Raw genomic sequence first — 20,469 nt, 5'->3', positions numbered from 1 at the left:
CCAAATTAGTGAGAGCCTTAAAAATAGTGCTGCACAAGAATGGGTGTAGTACCTGTCATGCCATAGGAGTGCTGGGGCTCACCTTCCCCTTAGTGTACACCCCGAACTGGCCAGCAGAGGTCAGGATCTCCAGAGTTTTGACAGGGTTCCCATAACAACACACCTGCATTCAGTTACCTGCTCATCAAGAAATCTCTTTAACCACTCAAGTCTCACATGATTGGGAAGTATTGCCAGTATCGCCTAACATCAGGGGGTGCCAATAATTGGGTGTAGTGCCAGAATGAGGGGAAGCTTAAGGTTGGAACCCAAAGTGGGTGCCTAAAATGGGTGTGGTTTTAAAACCAGGAAGAGCCTTAAAACAGGTGCCTCATAACAGGCGGTGCCATAAAATGGGTGTGGTACAAAAATAGGTGGGAAACCTTAACACGGGTGGCTTAGAACAAAGATGCCTAAAAATAGGTGTGATAACAAAATAGGTGGAAATCTCTAAAACAGGCACACCACTGGAGGGGGAACCTAATAACTGCTGTTGTTTTTAAGACAGGGGGAGCCTTCAATTGGGTGCCTAAAACCAGGTGTGTTCACATAATGAGGGGAACCTTAAAATGGGTGTGGTTCCAAAAGAGGGAGGAGCGTTATCACAGGTGCCTCATAAAAGAGGGTGCCTGAAAATCGGTGTGGTACCAAAATGAAGGGCAGCCCCATAACGGGTGGAGCCTTAAACTGTGTGGCGACTTCAAAAACCCGAAAATGGGTGGTGCCTTAAAATAGTTGGAGCCTGAAATGGGTGATGCCTTTAAAAGGGTTTTTAGGCTCCACCTGTTTCCTCCCTGTTCTGATACCATACCCATGTTTGGGCAAGCCTTTGTTATACACCTGTATAAGTTTCTCACTAATTTTAGCACCACTGCCCTTTTTAGTCACACCGTTATGAGGCACCCATTTTAAGGATCCGCCGCTTTGAAAACACACGCTTTTATAGGCAGCCCGTTATTAGGCTCCCATTTTAAAGCTTCCTCACATTTTGGTGCTCCACCCATGCTCTAGGAAGGCAGGTTAAATACAGGAAGAACCTTTATAGTATACATTGAATTCTATAATAATGATGGTATACTCTTCTGATATTCTGTAATATGACGGTATGCTGTTTTGCATGCAGCCTGTAAACAGCCACCTGCTGTCTCTTGAGGTAAGATGTGTTAAAGAAAAATTCACAAACACACTAATCAATGAATACAAATCCACACTTATTCAATTTTTTTTATTGCTGTGCTTTTTTGATTGCTGTTATTGCTGTGCCAAGGAGTGTAGAATACACTCCTTGGAATGCAACAGAAGCAATGTTTTCTGGGTAAACCCAAACACAAACATTCATATTATTTTAATTTATTTTAATAAACATTACAGAATATTTAAATAGTGATATAACAATGCTGTAATACAGTATATAGCTTGACTATGAAAATCTAATTAACTCATCTAGACAAAATGTTCTGTATTTACAATACATTTAAGTGTTCGCGTATACAGTTTTCAATCCCTGATCCAGAGGAACCCCTGTCCTATGGAATTTACCTATTGTGTTTTTTTTTTTTTGTTTTTTTGTTTTTTTTGGATAAGTATCTTATGTGACTAGACAAATCAGGAATGTGAGGGGCAAATAAAACTACCAAAGGGCAAAGGATACTTCAGGACCAGAATAGACCACCACAGGCTTAGGCAGATGATTTACACATCAAACAGATTAAAATGAGTGGAAAAAAGACACTTTTCATTCCAAATACAGCAAAACTGTATCACTCCTCAGAAGGTGTCTGTGAATACCATATTGTGGAGGAAAATTACTACTGAGTAAATTTCAAGGTAAATCATCAGACTTACTGCAGGTGTCTAAAAGTTCAGCTCGTCTTCTTTCAGAACCCATGTAAACAGGAGTAAACCATTGTAGTGTTTCTAGGACAAACATGAGTGCCATCGACACATGTTGCTTTTCATACTGCAACTAAACCATCTGCAAAATGAAGTGCCATTCCAGTTTTCATAACTGTGTAGAATATCAGAGAGAATCTTGTTCATCAAGAAAAGATCAGGAGATCAAAGCTACAAAAATGGGGATAACTAGAGGAGTTAATAAATCTGGATAGATGTTCTTAGCTAAACAAAATAAAGCACAGAAAACTGCATTCTGACTTCTGTAATCAGCTCAATGTTGACATAGCACACGGTATGCCCTCGCAAGAGCATCATTTTCTCAGGTTACCCCTAGGATGATTCAAATGTTATATACCACAACTGAAAAAAGCTTTACTCAGAGATAAAATAATTGTTGAAAAAAGGAAAACAATCCTTTCTGATTCATTGGTGGAACTATGTGGAGAGCACACTACAGTACATCAGCATCTCTGGGATGGTGAAGTAGTGTGTTGTAGAATCCTTTTACATGCCACAATACGGTGAATCAGACCAAGAACAGTGACACATCACGGTGATGACATGTTCCATCTTAAAACATAGTGGTCATTCTGCATCTAAATCTGATTCACTCTGACTTCCTTACGCTGTCACATTTGCAAGTCTAACACTTCGAATAAATACATAGCTCTTGTTTTTGACCACGTTTATGTTTGAAATATAGGTAATGGTATTTTGTACAGAAGTCTTTCTAGACATTATTCCTGAAGAGAAGGTCTTTTGTGCTTGTTAAGCTTTTCTGAGTAAATGACTCATAATTCTCTGAAAGCTGGTCTCCTTCTGATCCACAGTTCCACTGGTGGTGTTGTACAGTCCACAGCGTTTACAGCCTCTAGGTCTTCACACCGTGGCACTTTAGGCCTCATACACCCTAAGAAACAAAGGAGTTAACAGGTCTAATAAGAGATTAAAAATTCACCTTTATCTATATAAAATGTACAGTATATTCTCATTAAATATTTAATGCCTCATATTTTAAATACCTCTGTTTCTATAAAATCAAAGGCTGCAAGCCTTAGTTACAAATAATGGTAATAAAAAGCTAACTGATGTGTTAGGGATTTAGTGTTGACAAGTTTAACCCTCGCAGACTGTTAGACATTCAAATACACGTTCTTGTAAATGCAACTCAAGCAGTGTTTGATGGACCCAAACCCAAACCCAAATATAAAGATATTACAGTTAATGAAGAATGAAATAGGGCGGCACGGTGGCGCAGCAGGTAGTGTCGCAGTCACACAGCTTCAGGGACCTGGAGGTTGTGGGGTCGATTCCCGCTCCGGGTGACTGTCTGTGAGGAGTTGGTGTGTTCTCCCCGTGTCCGTGTGGGTTTCCTCCGGGTGCTCCGGTTTCCTCCCACAGTCCAAAAACACACGTTGGTAGGTGGATTGGTGACTCAAAAGTGTCCGTGAATGTGTGTGTGTCTGTGTTGCCCTGTGAAGGACTGGCGCCCCCTCCAGGGTGTATTCCCGCCTTGCGCCCAATGATTCCAGGTAGGCTCTGGACCCACCGCGACCCTGAATTGGATAAGCGCTTACAGATAATGAATGAATGAATGAAGAATGAAATAGTAAAACAACATAAAACCCTGCAGTTATTATATACATAACAGTGTGCTTATGCAGTTGATAGACTTTAGCCTGTAGGGAATCTATGCTTCTTTAAGTAACAGGTTCTATTTTTACTTGTGAAACTACAGATAATGGGGTTAACCAAGAAATTTTATTGCTCAATATTCATTCATTGATTTATTGTCTGTAACTTCTTATCCACTTAAGGGTCGTGGTAAGTCCAGAGCCTACCCGAATTCACTGGGCGCCAGACAGGGACACACCCTAGAGGGGGCGGCAGTCCATCGCAGGGTGACACACACTCACTCACACCTATGTACACTTTTAAATCTGAAATCCACCTAACAACGTGTGTTTTGGCAAACGCGAGGAGAACACAGACAGTCACCTGGAGCAGGGCTCAAGCCCACAACCCTAGCACCCTGGAGCTGTGTGACGACACTATGCCGCACTTATTCATCAATATGAATTTTTTAGGAATCTTTTCTGAAGTGTACATTTACAGAACAGTTTGTGCTAAATTTGCATGAGTAGCTTTAATATTTCTAACTATGAAAAATAAGCATGTGCATGTACGAGTAGGATACTTTCAAAAAGCTAACACATTGGCATAAATACAATGAAAAGTATAGTATTTTTTTGAGGTGGGGCAAGGTAGTCTAGCCAAGGGCAAATGCACTGAACCTCTGACATTCTCCTGTTGCTGGTGTAGCTTACCTGTGCTTGTCCTTCCAGATTCTGAACCACTTTACCAGGTTCTTAGTGCTCTGGAGTCTGGGATGCAGGCAATATTCCTGACCTTTGAAACGGGACACATTCTCCATGGTGACGCTAAGTAACAGAGAGAGAGAGCGAGAGTAAGAAAAATGTAAGAAACACAAGTGAGAGAAAAAAACAAAGAATTTATACCGACCACAAACTGCAATATTATTTGCGAATGCATATTTCATTATTGATTATTGATATTGTATTATGAAGACTTGTCATGTTTTTGGTTTTATATGTCTTGATGAACTGACTAATATAGAAAGCCCAAAATCATTTGGAATAAAATGACATGGGACAAAACCATACATTGTTTTTTCCTTCCTCCCATAAAATTACTGCATTGGAGACCTATATTCTTGTTGAGAAGCAGTGATATAGTGTGCTCAGTCCCCAGTCCTTTACTGAAGTATGAAGTTATGTGAGATTGTTGCGCACATGATTTATGACAAGCAATGGTGAGACTCTGAAGGACATCAAACAGACCAACGGAGGCCTGCAAAGAATGTAGTTAAAGCTGGCTATTTTCCAAGTAGTGCAAAGGTACTCCACTATGTCCTCAGACTGGTACAGTAAACATTGCTTAACAGTTGCTATCCATAGTAGTGGCCAAGAACATAATATTTTATTTTTAAATGATTCAAAATCAAAGCAATCCAAATAGCTGACTTATAAAAAGTTATAGAAGTCAGAAAATTGCTGCCCTCTTTCACATGATTAGAGGCTTAAACTCATGTTATTGTGTCTGTTACTGAAATCATTCACCTGTAAACCAGAAGGGCATTCTGTTGACTCCAAACCATGCCTAGATTTGGAGAGCAGAGAGTGCACTAATATGGGGCTGAGGAGGCTTCCAGAATGCTAAACTTTGAGAGAGAGCCTGCTGCCAGATACACACACAGAGAAAAGCTCTCTTTCTGCAGTCTGCAGGATTGTTTTTCCTCTCTGAACAGAGCCTATCATCTCATACATGTAAATTAAAACGTCGAGAAAAAACAAGATAGACAAATTAAGCTTGTAAAGTTTAACTGTTACAAGATTTAAAACGTTTTCATTTACACTTTAAATTCATCTTCTAATTGTTTTCAGCCAACTCTGTTATGGACTTGTTTGTATTTACACTAATTATAATTATTAATAAATATGATTATCAGTACTACGCTACACGATAAGCCGCTAATCACGAGGAAAATGGCAGCAATTTCCTGAATTTATATGATTTTCCTGACTTTAAGAGGTCTGCTATTTGGACTGTTTTGACTTTTGAATAATTTACAAATGGAATATTATGTTCTTGGGCACATTTTTGTGTATTAAATGTACTGAAGAGTTTCATAAGAAATCCATATGTAGGTACATTTAAGGTATTTTAAGACATATATATATATATACACATATATATATATATATATATATATATATATATATATATATATATATATATATATATATATAATATTTAGTTCATTCTACAGCACAAGTATATTATAAAAATATACATTATGTTTGAAGTTATCTATAACAATGCCATAGGTATAAATGTCTTAAATATGTAACAACTGTTGCTAATTTTAATGTTTGTTATTCCATTATAATTCTTTCCATAAACAGCAGGTGGCAGCGGTGTGCACATTCTTATTAAAGGATAAGAGTAATGTTCTCAATAGATATCCTTCTATTCACATCTAGCCTATGTGCTGAATGTAAACAAAGGCAGAAAAGCATCTTGGTGTTTAGATGAATAGACCATTCCTATTAATACGCACCAATGTCTAGAATAAATCTAATTAATCCTAACTGCACAACAGAAATAATGCAAAAGTGCATTTGTTTTGTAGCTCACAGTGAAATAGATGGCTTAATTGTTTCTACCAACTGTATAGTAAATCTGAAGGTCTAAGGTCATCCCATTTGGCGTCTCAGTAACTTCACTGTACTGTCACATCAATAATAAATGTGGTAAGCAGCACCTCTCAAAGTTTCACAGCTCTGAGTGATGCAGATGGCCATTTTGTTGCCATTAACAGCAAACTCACATTAACTGACTGGGTTAACAGGGTGCATTGTAGTGTTGTCTTGTATTGTTTTTATAAACACGGGAAAAAAATGAAGGAAACGGAGTTGGATATGAAATGGACAGAGAGGCAGAGAGAGAGAGAGAGAGAGAGAGAGAGAGAACTTACAATATCATTTTCTCTTGGCAGAATGGATGTTTGGGCTTAATCTCAAGCTTCTGCACATCCTTATACCGTATCTTTGGGCCTTTCCTTGTACATCTGCACTTGTAGGCTGCAAAAAAAGAAAACACAACTCTATGAGGTACACAATCAAACAGAATTTATTTATTTATAAGTTTTTCCAGGCAGAATGTAAAAATGCAGAGCTACTGCTTGTTAAATTGAACAAATAGGCTACAAGTTGGCGGCATAGAGGCAAAATCTGGAACCTAATATGTTTTTCTAAGCTGCTATAAACATACGCTAACGTTTTTAAACGTTTTCTCTTGACGATTTTTATGAGTTTTTGCTGTCCTTTCCTGTGTCTAAATTTCCCAAACGTTCCATCGTGTTTTGGTGGTAATAAAATTAAAAATTGTTCTTTGTTGTTGTTGTTGTTGTGTGTGTGTGTGTGTGTGTGTGTGTGTGAGAGAGAGAGAGAGTTGACAGAGGGAACAGGACACTACCAGCCACACTCCGTCACTGAAAAAAACCTTTTAACGCTTTCTAGCACCTTCCGTCATGAGACCAAGTGGAATGTGAGCGGCTGTGTGTGTTTCTGAAAATAAAAGGCGCTGATGTGTGCCATACATCTTAAACTTCATAAAAACCTTCTCCTGTTCCCTTCAGACATCGTCCAGAAATCGAAGCACAACTGAACCCAAACAAAGCCTTTCTCCTACCACTCACTACAGCCGGCTAACTTCAGTACCACTAAGTTCTCAGAACATCATCATCAACAACAGCAACAAATAATGGTTTAGACTGATCTGAAATCAGCCCTAACCGTCTCAGGCGTTATTCCACAACCGTTAGAGGTGCTGGTGTAATATACTCAAAAACACCTACAAGCAGAGGACACCAGAGTTCCCAGAGGAAAACACACCGTTTCGCTCTTGGTAAAACATTTGGGTTAAAAAAAGTAAGATAAGAAGCGGAGGCAAAAATAAAACACATCTACCTTCTGTGTTCAGAGAGTATATAGCAATGACCAACAAAATTAAGGCGGCTGTGCAGCGATTCATCATCCCAGCAGATGTTGAAGTTGATGTTGAGGGAGCTCCTCGGAACTGAGGTAATGTTCAGTTTCACTTAAAAATACAGTTCAATATGCGTTAAAGTGTCGATATCCCTCCAAAAAGGTGACTTTCTCACTTCTCTCGGAGCTCTTTGAGATCCAGTGAGTTGGTCGGGCAGGTTAAAGACACTGCTCGCCGTCTGTGAGAATGTGTACACGAGTGTGCGTGTATGTCGATGTGTGTGAGAGAGCGAGAGAGAGAGAGAGAGAAGTATGTGTATCTGCGTGTGTGTGTGCGCGCGCAGTGTGAGGGAACGCCGCTGAGCGCTTAGCTTTTAAAAAAGCTCCTCGCGCCTCATTAATATTCAGAGCTAACCGACGAGTTCGGCGGCTATATTTCTCACAGTGACGAGCGCAGTAAGAGGAGGGAGAAAAGCAGTGAAATTGAATTTAAAAGTTCACTGTAGGAGTTAGCTCGTTGTTAGGGGAGATAATTAGATAGGATTTTACGCCTTTTTGTTGCCTCACACATTTCACTCAGCTCGATTCAGACTCTCATTACGTGCGCTGGTGGTTTGGCGCATTCTGGATTCGTGGGGACAGTAGGACACCACAGTTGACTGATGGACAACGCGAAACCTGTTTCAGAATCAACGTGTTCCCCAACAAACAGTCTTTAAAACAGCTTAAGCTAATTTGATGTATACTTGCTAATATAATTAAGGACTCCCACTTTTGTTGTGACCTGGATTCACATGTCAACAGCCTGAGTCCACAGGCCTGAGTCCCAAGCTATTGTCCTATAAATATTTATAGCATATATAAAATGCTAAAATTACACATACAAATTAAATTGTTTAACACTTAATTTTGTAATTCTCGAAGCAGTGCCAATATTTGCTTAATCTAAAATCGATTGCAATAATAAAGGTTACCCAGTAAACAAGGAATGTCCCTGGACGTTCAAAATAGGTCTAAAAGTAGTCTGTCCGTCAAGAACATATTTTAAACGTCAATGGATGTCCAAATTCCATCTTAATAAGTTAGTTAAGTGGTGACCAATCGATAACGTCAGTGGACGTCCAATATACGTTTTATACAAGTAATTTATTTCGGGACCAGTTAATAACGTCAATGGACGTCCAAAATACGTCTAATAGTCGTCTTTTCAATGTCTGTGTTTGGACGTCTTTTCAACTTTCATTTTCAACCTTAAGAGAACGTTGATTAGACTGCAGTCATTACATTATTTCAACGTTGAATCAAGGCTAAATGTTTATTGGGTAAAAAAAAAAGCTGTTGATGATTGATTCACATTTTTCAGCATAAAATACACAATACTTCATTCATGCATTATCTTTAACATCATCCTGATCAGGGTGACAACCAGTCCAGATAAGTTGCAAACATTACCATAAATTATATTATGGATATTTTATTCAACAGCTCATATTTTACATTTTACAGTCTTACGCTTTCACCCTGTTTTGTTATCTAACTAACAGAAGTGTGGTTTATAAAACAATGTGCTGCAAAATTCACCTGTAGTCACAGCTGATTGTCCCACATCCCTTATGCTGTACATCTGACTGCTGTAAATATAAAACTGTCAGCCTACACACTGGCACCATGGCTGTCTATTGTGCAGAGTTGACAGTAATCTTTCCACCCTTCCACTGAGTCATCGCTGGCATTTGTCGTACAGATTGTTTGAACTGCTGTAATGATTAGGAAACAGTTGCAAGTGCATCATAACTGCCCTGTTTCAAGTGTGTGAGTACCTGGTGCTAGCTTAAAATAATGTATCATGTGATGTTTAGTTCATTTGAGTTCATACCAATTAATGGATTAAAGAAAAACAGCCTCTGTAAACAGGCCCTAGAAAAAGGTTTAGGAATATTGTGTTTATTCATGAGTGTGTGAAAATAGTTAAATGGGACAATTATGGGGCAAAACTGAGCCAATTGTAGGTGGCACAGATTTGCAAAGTGATCGGTTATCTTTTAATCCGGTTACGTAAATCTCGATGGCAGGACTTGACTATTGTCAGATGTCAGATCATTTCAGTAGCACTGAGCCTTATCCCCGAGCAATCCACGTTCAATGCGGCACAGATTTAGAGCATGAACCTGTAATATATGCCTTTTTCACTGATGCCAGTTTCCTTTCTCGAAGCAAGTAAAGGACAATGGTTAACCCTGAGTGAAGCCGTTATGTTTTTTCTCATGTGTCTTTAGCAGAATTCCTCCCTGTAAAAGATAGCCCTGAGAAAAATGTGCCTCACTGCTCCTGCCTTGATAATAAGAGGCACAAGATTGAATCATCCGGGCACACTGTTCCATTGCCTAGGTCTGCAGCCAAACCCTTAGCCCAGCTGTCCACAGCCAAGCCACAGCCCATCAGACACCTGTCTTTGGCCAATCTCTGGCTGAAATTTAAAGCATTATAATTCAATGTGAAGCTCCATACTACTCACAGTCTGACCCTCATGATGGGTGCAATTTTGGGCAGCCATCAAAAGCCAAGCAAAAAAATTTGAGTTTTATGGATGTGTAATGTTAACAGACAGCTACACTACTTCAGCAAAACCCAATAAACTTGAACTGTCAATTCACAATATTCAAAACACAAAGGCAGTTCACTGCAGCTTTCTCATTGATTAAGTCATTTTGGAGTTTTGGAAAGGGAACAATGTTAAATGGATTCATATACACATTCATTCATTATCTGTAACCCTTTTCCAGTTCAGGGTCGCGGTGGGTCCAGAGTCTACCTGGAATCATTGGGCGCAAGGCGGGAATACACCCTGGAGTGGGCGCCAGTCCTTCACAGGGCAACACACACACACTCACACCTACAAACACTTCTGAGTCGCCAATCCACCTACCAACGTGTGTTTTTGAACTGCGGGAGGAAACCCACGCGGACACGGGGAGAACACACCAACTCCTCCAGGTCCCTGGAGCTGTGTGACTGTAACACCACCTGCTGCGCCATGGTGCCACCACTTCATATACACAGCAGGTCTTTAAAATAAATACAGAAAATTAAAATTAAAAACCTGTATATTAGGTTAAGGTTTTCCACACACATCTGTTTTCCTAAACTTGTCTCAGTTTGAATTGTTATATATTCTTAGCACACAAAATGACACCTTCTAAAACAGGTTTACTGCAGTATTAAATAAGGGGCCTTTCGTTAAAGGAAATCCTTCAGTCTGAATGTTTGGACGCTATTTATGGTGTTTAAAGGAGGCAGTTTTACTATTCTAGGTAGCTAGCATACATATAAACCAATCTATTACACTAGATTATTAGATCTACATAACAACTAATCTTTTACTAATAAATAGCTATAAGGCTAGCTAGCAAATTTTATATTCAATATACAAACTTACTGTAAGTCTGAATATTTCCTCTTTTTCTACAATGTATTATTACTTTTAGTGCTATGTTCTGCCCATAATACTGAAGGGTTTTGTGCAATGAAAGAAAACGAAAACTCCTGTCAAAACCTCTTATTATAGTGAAGGATCAGTCCTTGTGACAAAATTATGTGGTCATTTGTACAAAGATGTTTGGAATTTGCATGTGGTCACCACGAGGGTCCAGGGTCGGTTCAGTGTGAACGAGTTTCCTCTAGGTGCTCTGGTTCCTTCCCTCAATCCAAAAACATACTGATCGGAGGACTGGCAATGTGAAATTGTCCACAGGTGTGTGTGTGTGTGTGTGTGTGTGTTCCTGCCTTTCCAGCAATTCCATGCATGCTCCTGACTCACTGTGACCCTGATCAAGATGTAGCTGTTACAGAAGATGAATTCATGATCCTTGTCCTTGTCAGAGCTCTAAGCTTTGTCAAATTCTGCATTTCAAAATATGTGATTAATGTCACAATTCCTGTCCACTGAGTTTTTCTTCTGCACACGAAAGCCACCAAGAACTGACCACTGATTACTGCCACCTTTGCTGCTGGTCGAGAGCCCATTGTCTGACGTCTCGTCTATGACCGAGGAAATGCAGCAGACTCCCACTCTGTCCCATGAGATGCTAATCATTTCAGCTCAGCTGGTGACTATGAGTAAGACACTGCCAACTCATAAGTGTTGAACAGTTAAAGTGAGGAACTTTTAATGGGACAGTACCGAGGTGTGTTTTGGCAAGTCTGTCAGAGATAATTGTCAAAATCAGGCATGAACTGCGCCAGTGCTGATCTTGGCAAATACCACTGATTTTAAGCAATTCCTATGCCCTCCTAATTAGCCTGAGCAAGGGGAACCATAGATTGTCCTCTCTGGTAATTAGACGTTTAAGCATGTGAAACAGTAATTTTCCCATCAGCTTTGTTGGCATGTCACTCTAATGTCCAGAATGACCTAGTGATGGTGTCTCTCTTTGATAAACAGCTCTATCCATCTGGACAGCCAAGGACAGCCAAGCAACAGTAATGTTTCCCCTGTTCTAACACCCCCAATTCATCTTGAGACTAGCTACACCAGAGCAAACAACTTGGTTCACTGCAGCGTATTGAAATTAGTTTACTAGAGCTTTAAGGGTGCATTTTCATATAATCACTGTCCAATTAAAACATGGCATCTCCCAAAGTAGCAACTTTAGTTTTAGCAAAAAACCATCTTAAGTTTCAATGTAAGTCAAAAATTTAATTCCAAGTAATTTTGGAGCATTTCTATTGGTTCATTCAACATCATTCATCAACACAGACAGCTGCTGGGTTTAAATGATGTAGCAAAATAAACATCCACAAGAATGGTGATACATGTTCTATTATTATTGGACAGTAACGATATGCTATACAATGACAAGTAGTAGTTTCAGGTTGGTGCATCTATACGAAAATCCATTCTTCTGGTCTACGGAATTAACTACTGAAATATAACATCCACTTCAATGTTAAAATAAGCATACAGACCAAACTTCAAAGTTCAGTTGAAAAATATCACAGAAGCTAAGTTCCTTCCCATCAAACATGTCAGCACAAGGCACCTGTGTTAAGCAGGTGATGTGAGTTAATTGCACATAATGATTTTAGCTCTGGCGAGGCAATATAGCCCATAGGCTGTGAGATTCTTTCCTTTTATTTGATTTTGCTTGGCAACAGCTGCCAGTGAGGAATTTCATGTGTGAAAGCACTGAGGATGACATGCATTTGAAATGGCATTCATGACAAATTCTTAACTCAAGACACTTTCGGTGTTCTGCACACGTATGTGTGCAATGGCAAATTGCAGACGGATCTCTGTTTACGACAATAACCTTCACTTTCAAGGCTTTTTTTTGCAATTACCAATATATTTTGGTCTACATAACAGTTTATTTCAGGGCCCACCATTTAGATTGCAGACATAACCACACAGTTCCCACAACTCATCTGACACACAACCAGAAGGAGCATTAGAAGACAGCCACCTACATCTACACTGCATTGCACTGGCCGATTTCTGTACATCTTGTCCATTTCTGTTTTTTTATTATTACTTTTAGTTTTCCTGTTACTGAGTGGGTTAATGCGCAAGGATGAAGACGCTAATCACTGATAACGTTATGTAACCACAGATTTAGCCACTGTGGAACTAATCATCACGTCTCAGCTCATGGATCAAATTTTTTTTCTGAAGGTATTTCCGTGTTTGTCAGCGCAGGTTCACTGCTGTTGTTACATAAGTTGGCTCAACATCGAGCACATCTAAAAATGGACCCAGAGAGTATGGGAATTTTAAGGCTCATCTGGAAAGAGAAGATAAATCAGGCACTTGATCAGCTGATGTTTACAAAGGAAATATAATGATACTAAAACTTACCTTTGATATCAGGCCTTGCATTATCATGGAAGACAATCAGCTTTCATTAATCATGTAATAGAGAAGGGCAGGGGGAGGGGGGCAACAATGGATGCTTTCATGCAGAACCTGCACTGGGTAATTTTTCCCATGATAATTCTACCCCTCAATTCCCACTTGTGGTATTATATCCCTGCCATTCTATCAGCAGTCAGCCAAAGAGCTATGATAAGCCTCCTGAGACTGGAGTGCTCTGGGACTGCACATAACTTTAAACTATACTGCTGAGGAATGTTAGGTTCATGCCATTTATATACAGCACTAATGTAATGTCAGGGTACCAGAGGTTTTTTACAAGAGGAGGCAGGTAGGAGCTGAAGGGAAACTGTCAACTTTTTTTCTTGTGCTCTGTAAATCTGGCCAACAGATTAAGATGACTCCTGATCGGGAACATCTCTCAGTTTAAACCTGTTAATACCAAAAAACATTTATCGGAATGATACAGGCATGATGCAATCCATTGGAATGGTGTAATAAAGCCATCTGTGTTCAAAACCTGCAATTCAAACTTCAAACTCTGCTCTCGTCAAAAGCACCGGCACGCTGCAATAGATTCTTGGCCTAAGAAGGGCCTGGAGGCAGATTGCCCTTTGCAGGCCTTTGCTTTATTGGAGAGAGGCCCACAATAATCCAGTCTGCATGTGTCATGAGCTTAGTGAAGCTTGTGGGAAAGGAAGCCCTGCAGGTTTTAGCTGTCAGAGAGGCAGCCCAGAACATCATCACACTGCAGTGTAAATAAACAGCGGTTAAAAACCTGATTAATCTCACTGGGCTCAGCCTTCTATACACAAGAGTCTTGCTTTCTCCCACATAAACACAGTTCTGTCACTGGGAAATCATCTCAAAAGACCTGTTTTGTTTGGTGGTGGATCACTCTGTGACAACATACTCAATTAGTGGCATAAAAGAAGCTTCACATTTTAAGGAATTTGTCATTTGCCATTTGGTCACTGGAAACCAGCTGTGACAATAAGCTCTAATAACCCAATTGAACAGCTTCAGAATGCTGTTCTTTTTTTTTTTCATATATATTTCTTGACAAAAATCAATTACTTATAAGTTCTGTATTTTGGTATCTGCATTTTTAAGTATAGGCTACTTTACATTTGATAGGGATTTAACTACTGAAATGCAATACTGAAAAGTCCTGAAATTAAAGCACCGTAAACTGTGAATAGAATATGGGTCAATAACATTTTATTTTCCAGACAACACAAGGGAAACGTGACTAAAGTCTTGAATAGTTAAGGTGACATGTAAATGGATATCCCTGAAAGGACTGTGGCAGTATGGGGATTGCCTGTGTAAGGTATACAACTCAAAGAATATGTGCTGCCATTCAAATAAACTGCTCCTGGCTGTGCATTCAGCTCGTCGTTCATTGGCTATGCATGAAAGTGGTAAATTTTTAAAGTCCTTCTCCTTGTCCAACCTCTCTCGCCTGGAGCTATTTTTGACAACACTGCAGTGTGTAAGGCAGCCCTTTTTGTGGGCTTTTGTCACTTGACTCTGCTATACCATTACTAATTTGTCATGATGCCACGCATCTCTGAATTGCTATGTCCACGTGCTTCTCCTGTATCCTGTGTGAATGGTTCCCTTCAACTTTCAACAGATGAAAGTATGACTCTTCTATAATAATCAATTACAATGTGATTATCTAGAGCACAGGTAAAAAAATTAATAAAAAACATCCACTAAAATGAAGCATTTCTGCATGGGCAATAAAAAGCATGCACCTTTTCTTTCAGCTCTGAGTCTGACCTTGGCCGAGACGTAGCAGTGCTAATGGGCAGCCAGAACAGGATCTTAGCAACTGCCATTGACCTGCTGCGGAAACTATTTGTGAATGAGACACAAATCCAAAGACAAGTTTGCGTCCAGGGTGGAGGGCCATTTCTTCGTAAGCTATAATGGCAGCTTTGTGCACTCATCTCCAGGCCTGGGGAAGCCTACTTGGAATGGGTGGCACGGGGAAGAAAGCAGATGCCAACTGGTGTAATTGCACCCACAGCAGCATGCCACTGTCATAAACTTAGACACAACTATTGCATAATTTGAGTACGTGCAGTCTTTGTACATTTTCACCGGCACTTCATGATGATTACAAGTAATGAAACATTTTATTCCGATGAAATTCCAAATGACCTGATTTCTCTAGGTTATGTTCAACTTCCCTGACTATAAGTCATGAAACATCAGCCCAATCATCCAGAGACACAGCTCGTTTTACGGTGTAATCACAGCTACGCTATGAAAGGAAAATTGTAGGAAACATAACTACAAGACAAAGGGCTATTTATTACAACTGAGAGGAGGTTCTGACGTCTGTGAAGTCACAAAATATTCCCCTCATTATGGACAGTACTGCGTGAAACATTCGCAGTACAGGAAGGAATGAATAAGACATCTGAATACCTATTCTAAAAATGCAAGAAAGCTATCAATTCGGCGCTGTGGAAGAGTCTGATCTTGACATCAGATCCTGGTGTGGAGGAGTACAAATTTTTTCAATAACAAATTTAAACGCTTCCATAACAAATCAGTCATTAAAATGAACGACAGATCTTTATTTAGTCAAAACCAGTTGTAGCCACTGCCTTAAAACTAAAATGCTGTCCTTATTAATGACCATTTTATGTTTATAAGTAACAGTATGCCCTGTGAAGGACTGGCGCCCCCTCCAGGGTGTATTCCCGCCATGCGCCCAATGATTCCAGGTAGGCTCTTGATCCCCCACAACCCTGAATTGGATAAGGGTTACAGATAATGAATGAATGAAGTAACAGTGTGCACTACAATATCAGAAAGCACAAGTAAATCTGTTAGTAGTACCCTTGAAACTAGTAGTAACCAGGTGTTACATGAGAGGTAATAACCCACCTTAAAACTACTAATGTATTTAAATCTGCTACATTCACAGACACATGCACATACATACCTTCAAAAAATAATTGTAGGAGAAAAGGTGACAGCAAACAAAGCTTTCTCTACTGTCACTCAGAAGATAAAGCCAGATGCTGTCACTTAGAAGATAAAGCCATTGCAGCTTTGACTGCAATGATGACTTTTTATTTCCTAATCCTGTTCGCTATAATACAACAACAGCGCTGGACAGCTGGTGATTAAATGAAAATCTGAAGGCTTTAATGTTAAATGTGACAATAAATGACAGATAATGACAGATTACCAGTTTTTGTTAGCATTTTCCTGCCTATCTGTTCAAATATTACTGTATTCACCTTTGTGTTTTTGTTAATATCATATCTCCAGTTATTAAACTAAAATAACAGACACCTGTTGTTTCCTGGTTGATTTCCCTTGCGTTTGGGATGAGGAAAAAAACGTCTCTGTCACTTAGAAAAATCAAAAGAAGGACATCGTCTTGTCTAAATCAATGCACTGAGGGACTGTCACAGGGGTTTAGTCAGTAATTAGCTTTACTAGCTGTAATCCTCTTATTGAATGAGTCAGGATTCATTTCCCTAAGATTACGTGAAATAAGATTTTTTTTGTGATTTGGATCAAGAAAAAACAACAACTATGAGGTAGAGATCTGACGCTCATAGCCTGTGAAAAGACACAATGAAAAGACAATGGAGATTTCTTCCGGTTTGGAGAGCTGCGTAATCCATGTAACTGCCTAGATAACAATACAGAACTGAGATGCTGCATTCCATTAGTCACCGCTAGAGACTTTGTCTCTTTGAAACCGTGCGTCACAGCTTGCCTCAAGCTTGACAACAGAGAACTTCAAAGGCAAGCCAACTGAATGTTTTCCAGGTTCAATGGAGGAATTTAAAAGAAGTACAAAACCTCACATGCCTAGGACACATATTTACCCACAACATATTTACATCAACGTTTAACACTGAATCACTCACATGTCAGGTCATGAGTATTTAGGTAAAAAGTTAAGGCAGAATTTACCTCAGTTCTCACTGCAGTCTCAAGTTTCACTACATTGCAGTTTAACTGAGTCTGTATGTGGTAGTTGTCTTGTATTAAAAAGGTGTGGTGTTTAGACACAAATTGTTTTTCTCATGCGTAATGGCCACACCTGGTCCTGTGGGTTTGGGAGGGGATATGGGGAGTCAACTCTTTCATCATGTCAAACTGCTGCAGCTTCCATCAAAAAGCCAAGGCCTACACTAATCCCTCTCTTCACCAGTATTGTCTTACAGTGGTCAGGACGAATATTGTTCCCAGTTATTCTGGCAGAGAGCGAGCAATTTTCCATTGGCAACAGAAAGTCACAGGTGGAGAAATCACAGACAAAGAGGTAGACAGTTGAACTGAGGGGTAGGACATGGTCCTTCTCCACTCAGACAAAAGAAACACGTCATGGAGACGTAGAAATGCACTGGAAAGCTCTCATACAAGTTTGAAATGAAACATCAAAAGAATGGCAACCACAGTAAGGGATCATCTCTGCTGCTGTATATAGATTATCCATCAGTTTAGGATTAACATATTTCAAACAAAACATGTGCAACTGAAGCCAGTAGCACTGACCTACACAGAACTATGTTTCACTGACTCTAGCAATAAAGGCAATAAAAATGTAGGCCAGACAGCAGGAGACAGGCACAGTAGAGACACAGTTTCATTAGAATATGGAGAGGTGGGCAAGGAGTCAGGACATTCATACCCTCTTGCACACAGCAGGGGAGGCTCCCTCAAAGCCAGCATCCGCTGTAGGAAGCTAATTACTCCTTCCATGCATGGCGTGGATGTGCAAATGCCCTGGTTCCCATTCTCAAGATATGGGAAAATAAAAGTAGAGCTGCAACAACAAAGCGACTCCGAATGTTGGAGCTTGGCTCATGAGCAAAAGTCTAGAGGACCCTCTATGGACCATGCATCCTCCATTGAATTTGCCATTATATCAAATGTCAATCACAGAATTCATGCTTACTCTCTTCATCATGATGATTTAGACTCTACTTCTGTTCACATGTAGATAATTGACATACTTTATCAGAAACGACGTAACACAAAATACAACATCACAGCACAGTTGGAGACAAATCTAAGAAGAAAACCTCACACACAAAACATATGTCTTATCTCACCAAATACCTTTGGAAAACCAGCGCAACCTCATAGCCACCAAAGATAGCTCTTGCTTTTTTTGTAAATGGGCAGGTACTGTAGGACTCTTCTTTTTCGTGGTTTAGTTTTGAGTGGAGAGGTGTTAAAATCTTCTGAGCGGAGATATGTGGAGGCACTTAACCACAGCTTATCCTTAGGCTTAACTTGGAGGCTTCAGAATGGTGTTATGTAGCAAGAGGTGATATTGCACAATCTATAAAAAAGGGAAAAGAGCTGCTGAGTCAGAAGACACTCCTGCGGAATGAAAATGTGGGCCAGCAATGAAATTAGTGTGCAGGATAGTGCAGGTTAATTTGAAATAAATGTGGGATTAACTGTGGTACGATACAGAATATAGTTAGACTTCTGTAAAGCCTGAAGCATTGTCCTTACCATCTGGAGCCCTGAAGATCATGCAACCAGTCCCCCCAATCCTCCAATTTCAGGAAGCACTGGCTTCCCTATAAACACTGGAATTCATCAATCCTGCTTTGAGTGTAACACTTTCAGCAGTAGACATCCCATCTGCTGGTCACAAAAACCCCTCCCAGTTTTGATCTGTGATCTGAAAGGAGATGATGTGCAGGTATAAAATTATGTTCACATAATATAACTCATAATTATCCAAGACAAGTCAATCTTCTATTTAGGAAAACAGCAGAAGGCCTGGGTTGTGATATGATGAGTGCGTTACTGGATAATTGTTAACTGCTAATCTAAAGTTCATGGTACACCCTTTGCTTTGAAAAGCACATCAGTGGCTTTAAGAGGGAAAGGTCAGCATTGCTGAACCAAGATCAGTTCCAGCTCATTAGAAGAATTCAGCTTCCCTCAGGTAACACTGACATTTAGCATGATGCACCAAACACCAATCACAACTGGCACATTCCTCTCAACATTGAACCACAGGTAAGGCTCAATTTAAAACCGGTTCTTGTGATTTAGTTATAACCATCATAATCATAACCACAAAAAAGGGCTTAGTTAAGCAGAACAGAGCTGTTTGGCCTGAAGCCTCTATGTGGTTAGTAGAGCTGTGGAACAACATATTTCAAAGTAATCCTAAATAAGAAAACAAACAACGTTTCTCAATACAACACACAACATTCAGAAACATGACCCACCAAGTGCACCATAGACAAAGGGGTCTGGATTCAACAAACTGGAAAGCAAACATAAATATGCTTCTACTACATTTATGATTCAGCTTTTTAAAGTTTATTCATAGTTAAGTTTGTTCCCTGTTGAAGATGCACCAAATTATATTCAATTAGCCACCCAAAGTCCATAAAGGTCCAAGTCAGTTCATAAACCTGCAAACAAAATAATAACCTTATGAATTGCATTGTAGTCCATGTGCTTTCTGAATAATAATTCTTAGGATGTAATAAGCCTTATGAGTTGTTGAGGGGATAAATTGGACTTCTTAATGAGAGAAGCTATTTTTAAACCTTTTTTGAAGTGCTTTACACTCATAGTCAGTTCACACAGCATATGGCGGTGGCTGCAATTCAGCGGTTGCTGAGAGAGTCAGCGTAATCCTTTTATGGTACAGTGCTGCAAACTCATCACAAACACTGTGCCCAAGAGTTTGTAGACACCTACTTATCCAGTGTTTCTTCTGAAATTAAGGGTATATATAGGGAATCTGTTCTCCTTTTTTGCCTGCAACATCAGATTCTGTGCTTTGGAGAAGGTATTACATTCAGTCACAAGGGCATTAACACAGTCAGAATGGTGCAGCACATCCCAGTGATGGGTAGTTGACACCCCTTGGAATAACACTTGGCACTGGGCATGGGGACCCGAGTGTCTCGTTTTATTAGCGACACTTTTATATGCAGACTGTAGATGCACTTTAAATCAGTTGAACACACTAATTAGAAAAGTATCATTTTGGAAATAACATGCATAAACAACAGACAGATACTCACTCAGATAATTTGGTTTACGGCATGGAGATGTGACGGTAAAGTT

At 39.7% G+C, this 20,469-nt stretch overlaps 1 protein-coding gene across 1 annotated transcript; it reads right to left on the bottom strand.

The window, feature by feature from the left end:
• Positions 1–1,277: 1,277 nt before the first annotated feature.
• On the bottom strand, positions 1,278–7,832 carry cxcl14 (chemokine (C-X-C motif) ligand 14). Its single transcript, XM_066649505.1, has 4 exons — positions 7,488–7,832; positions 6,494–6,599; positions 4,263–4,376; positions 1,278–2,845 (listed from the first exon to the last, which is right to left on the bottom strand). The coding sequence occupies exons 1-4, from the start codon at positions 7,552–7,554 to the stop codon at positions 2,830–2,832; spliced, it is 303 nt and encodes a 100-aa protein (XP_066505602.1). The 5' UTR covers positions 7,555–7,832; the 3' UTR covers positions 1,278–2,829.
• Between the last annotated feature and the right edge of the window lie 12,637 nt (positions 7,833–20,469).

Source organism: Hoplias malabaricus, chromosome 17 (genome assembly GCF_029633855.1).
Source record: "Hoplias malabaricus isolate fHopMal1 chromosome 17, fHopMal1.hap1, whole genome shotgun sequence".
NCBI lineage: Eukaryota > Metazoa > Chordata > Actinopteri > Characiformes > Erythrinidae > Hoplias > Hoplias malabaricus.
The sequence above is the reverse complement of the archived record's forward strand: the minus strand, read 5'-3'. Positions and strand labels throughout refer to the sequence as shown.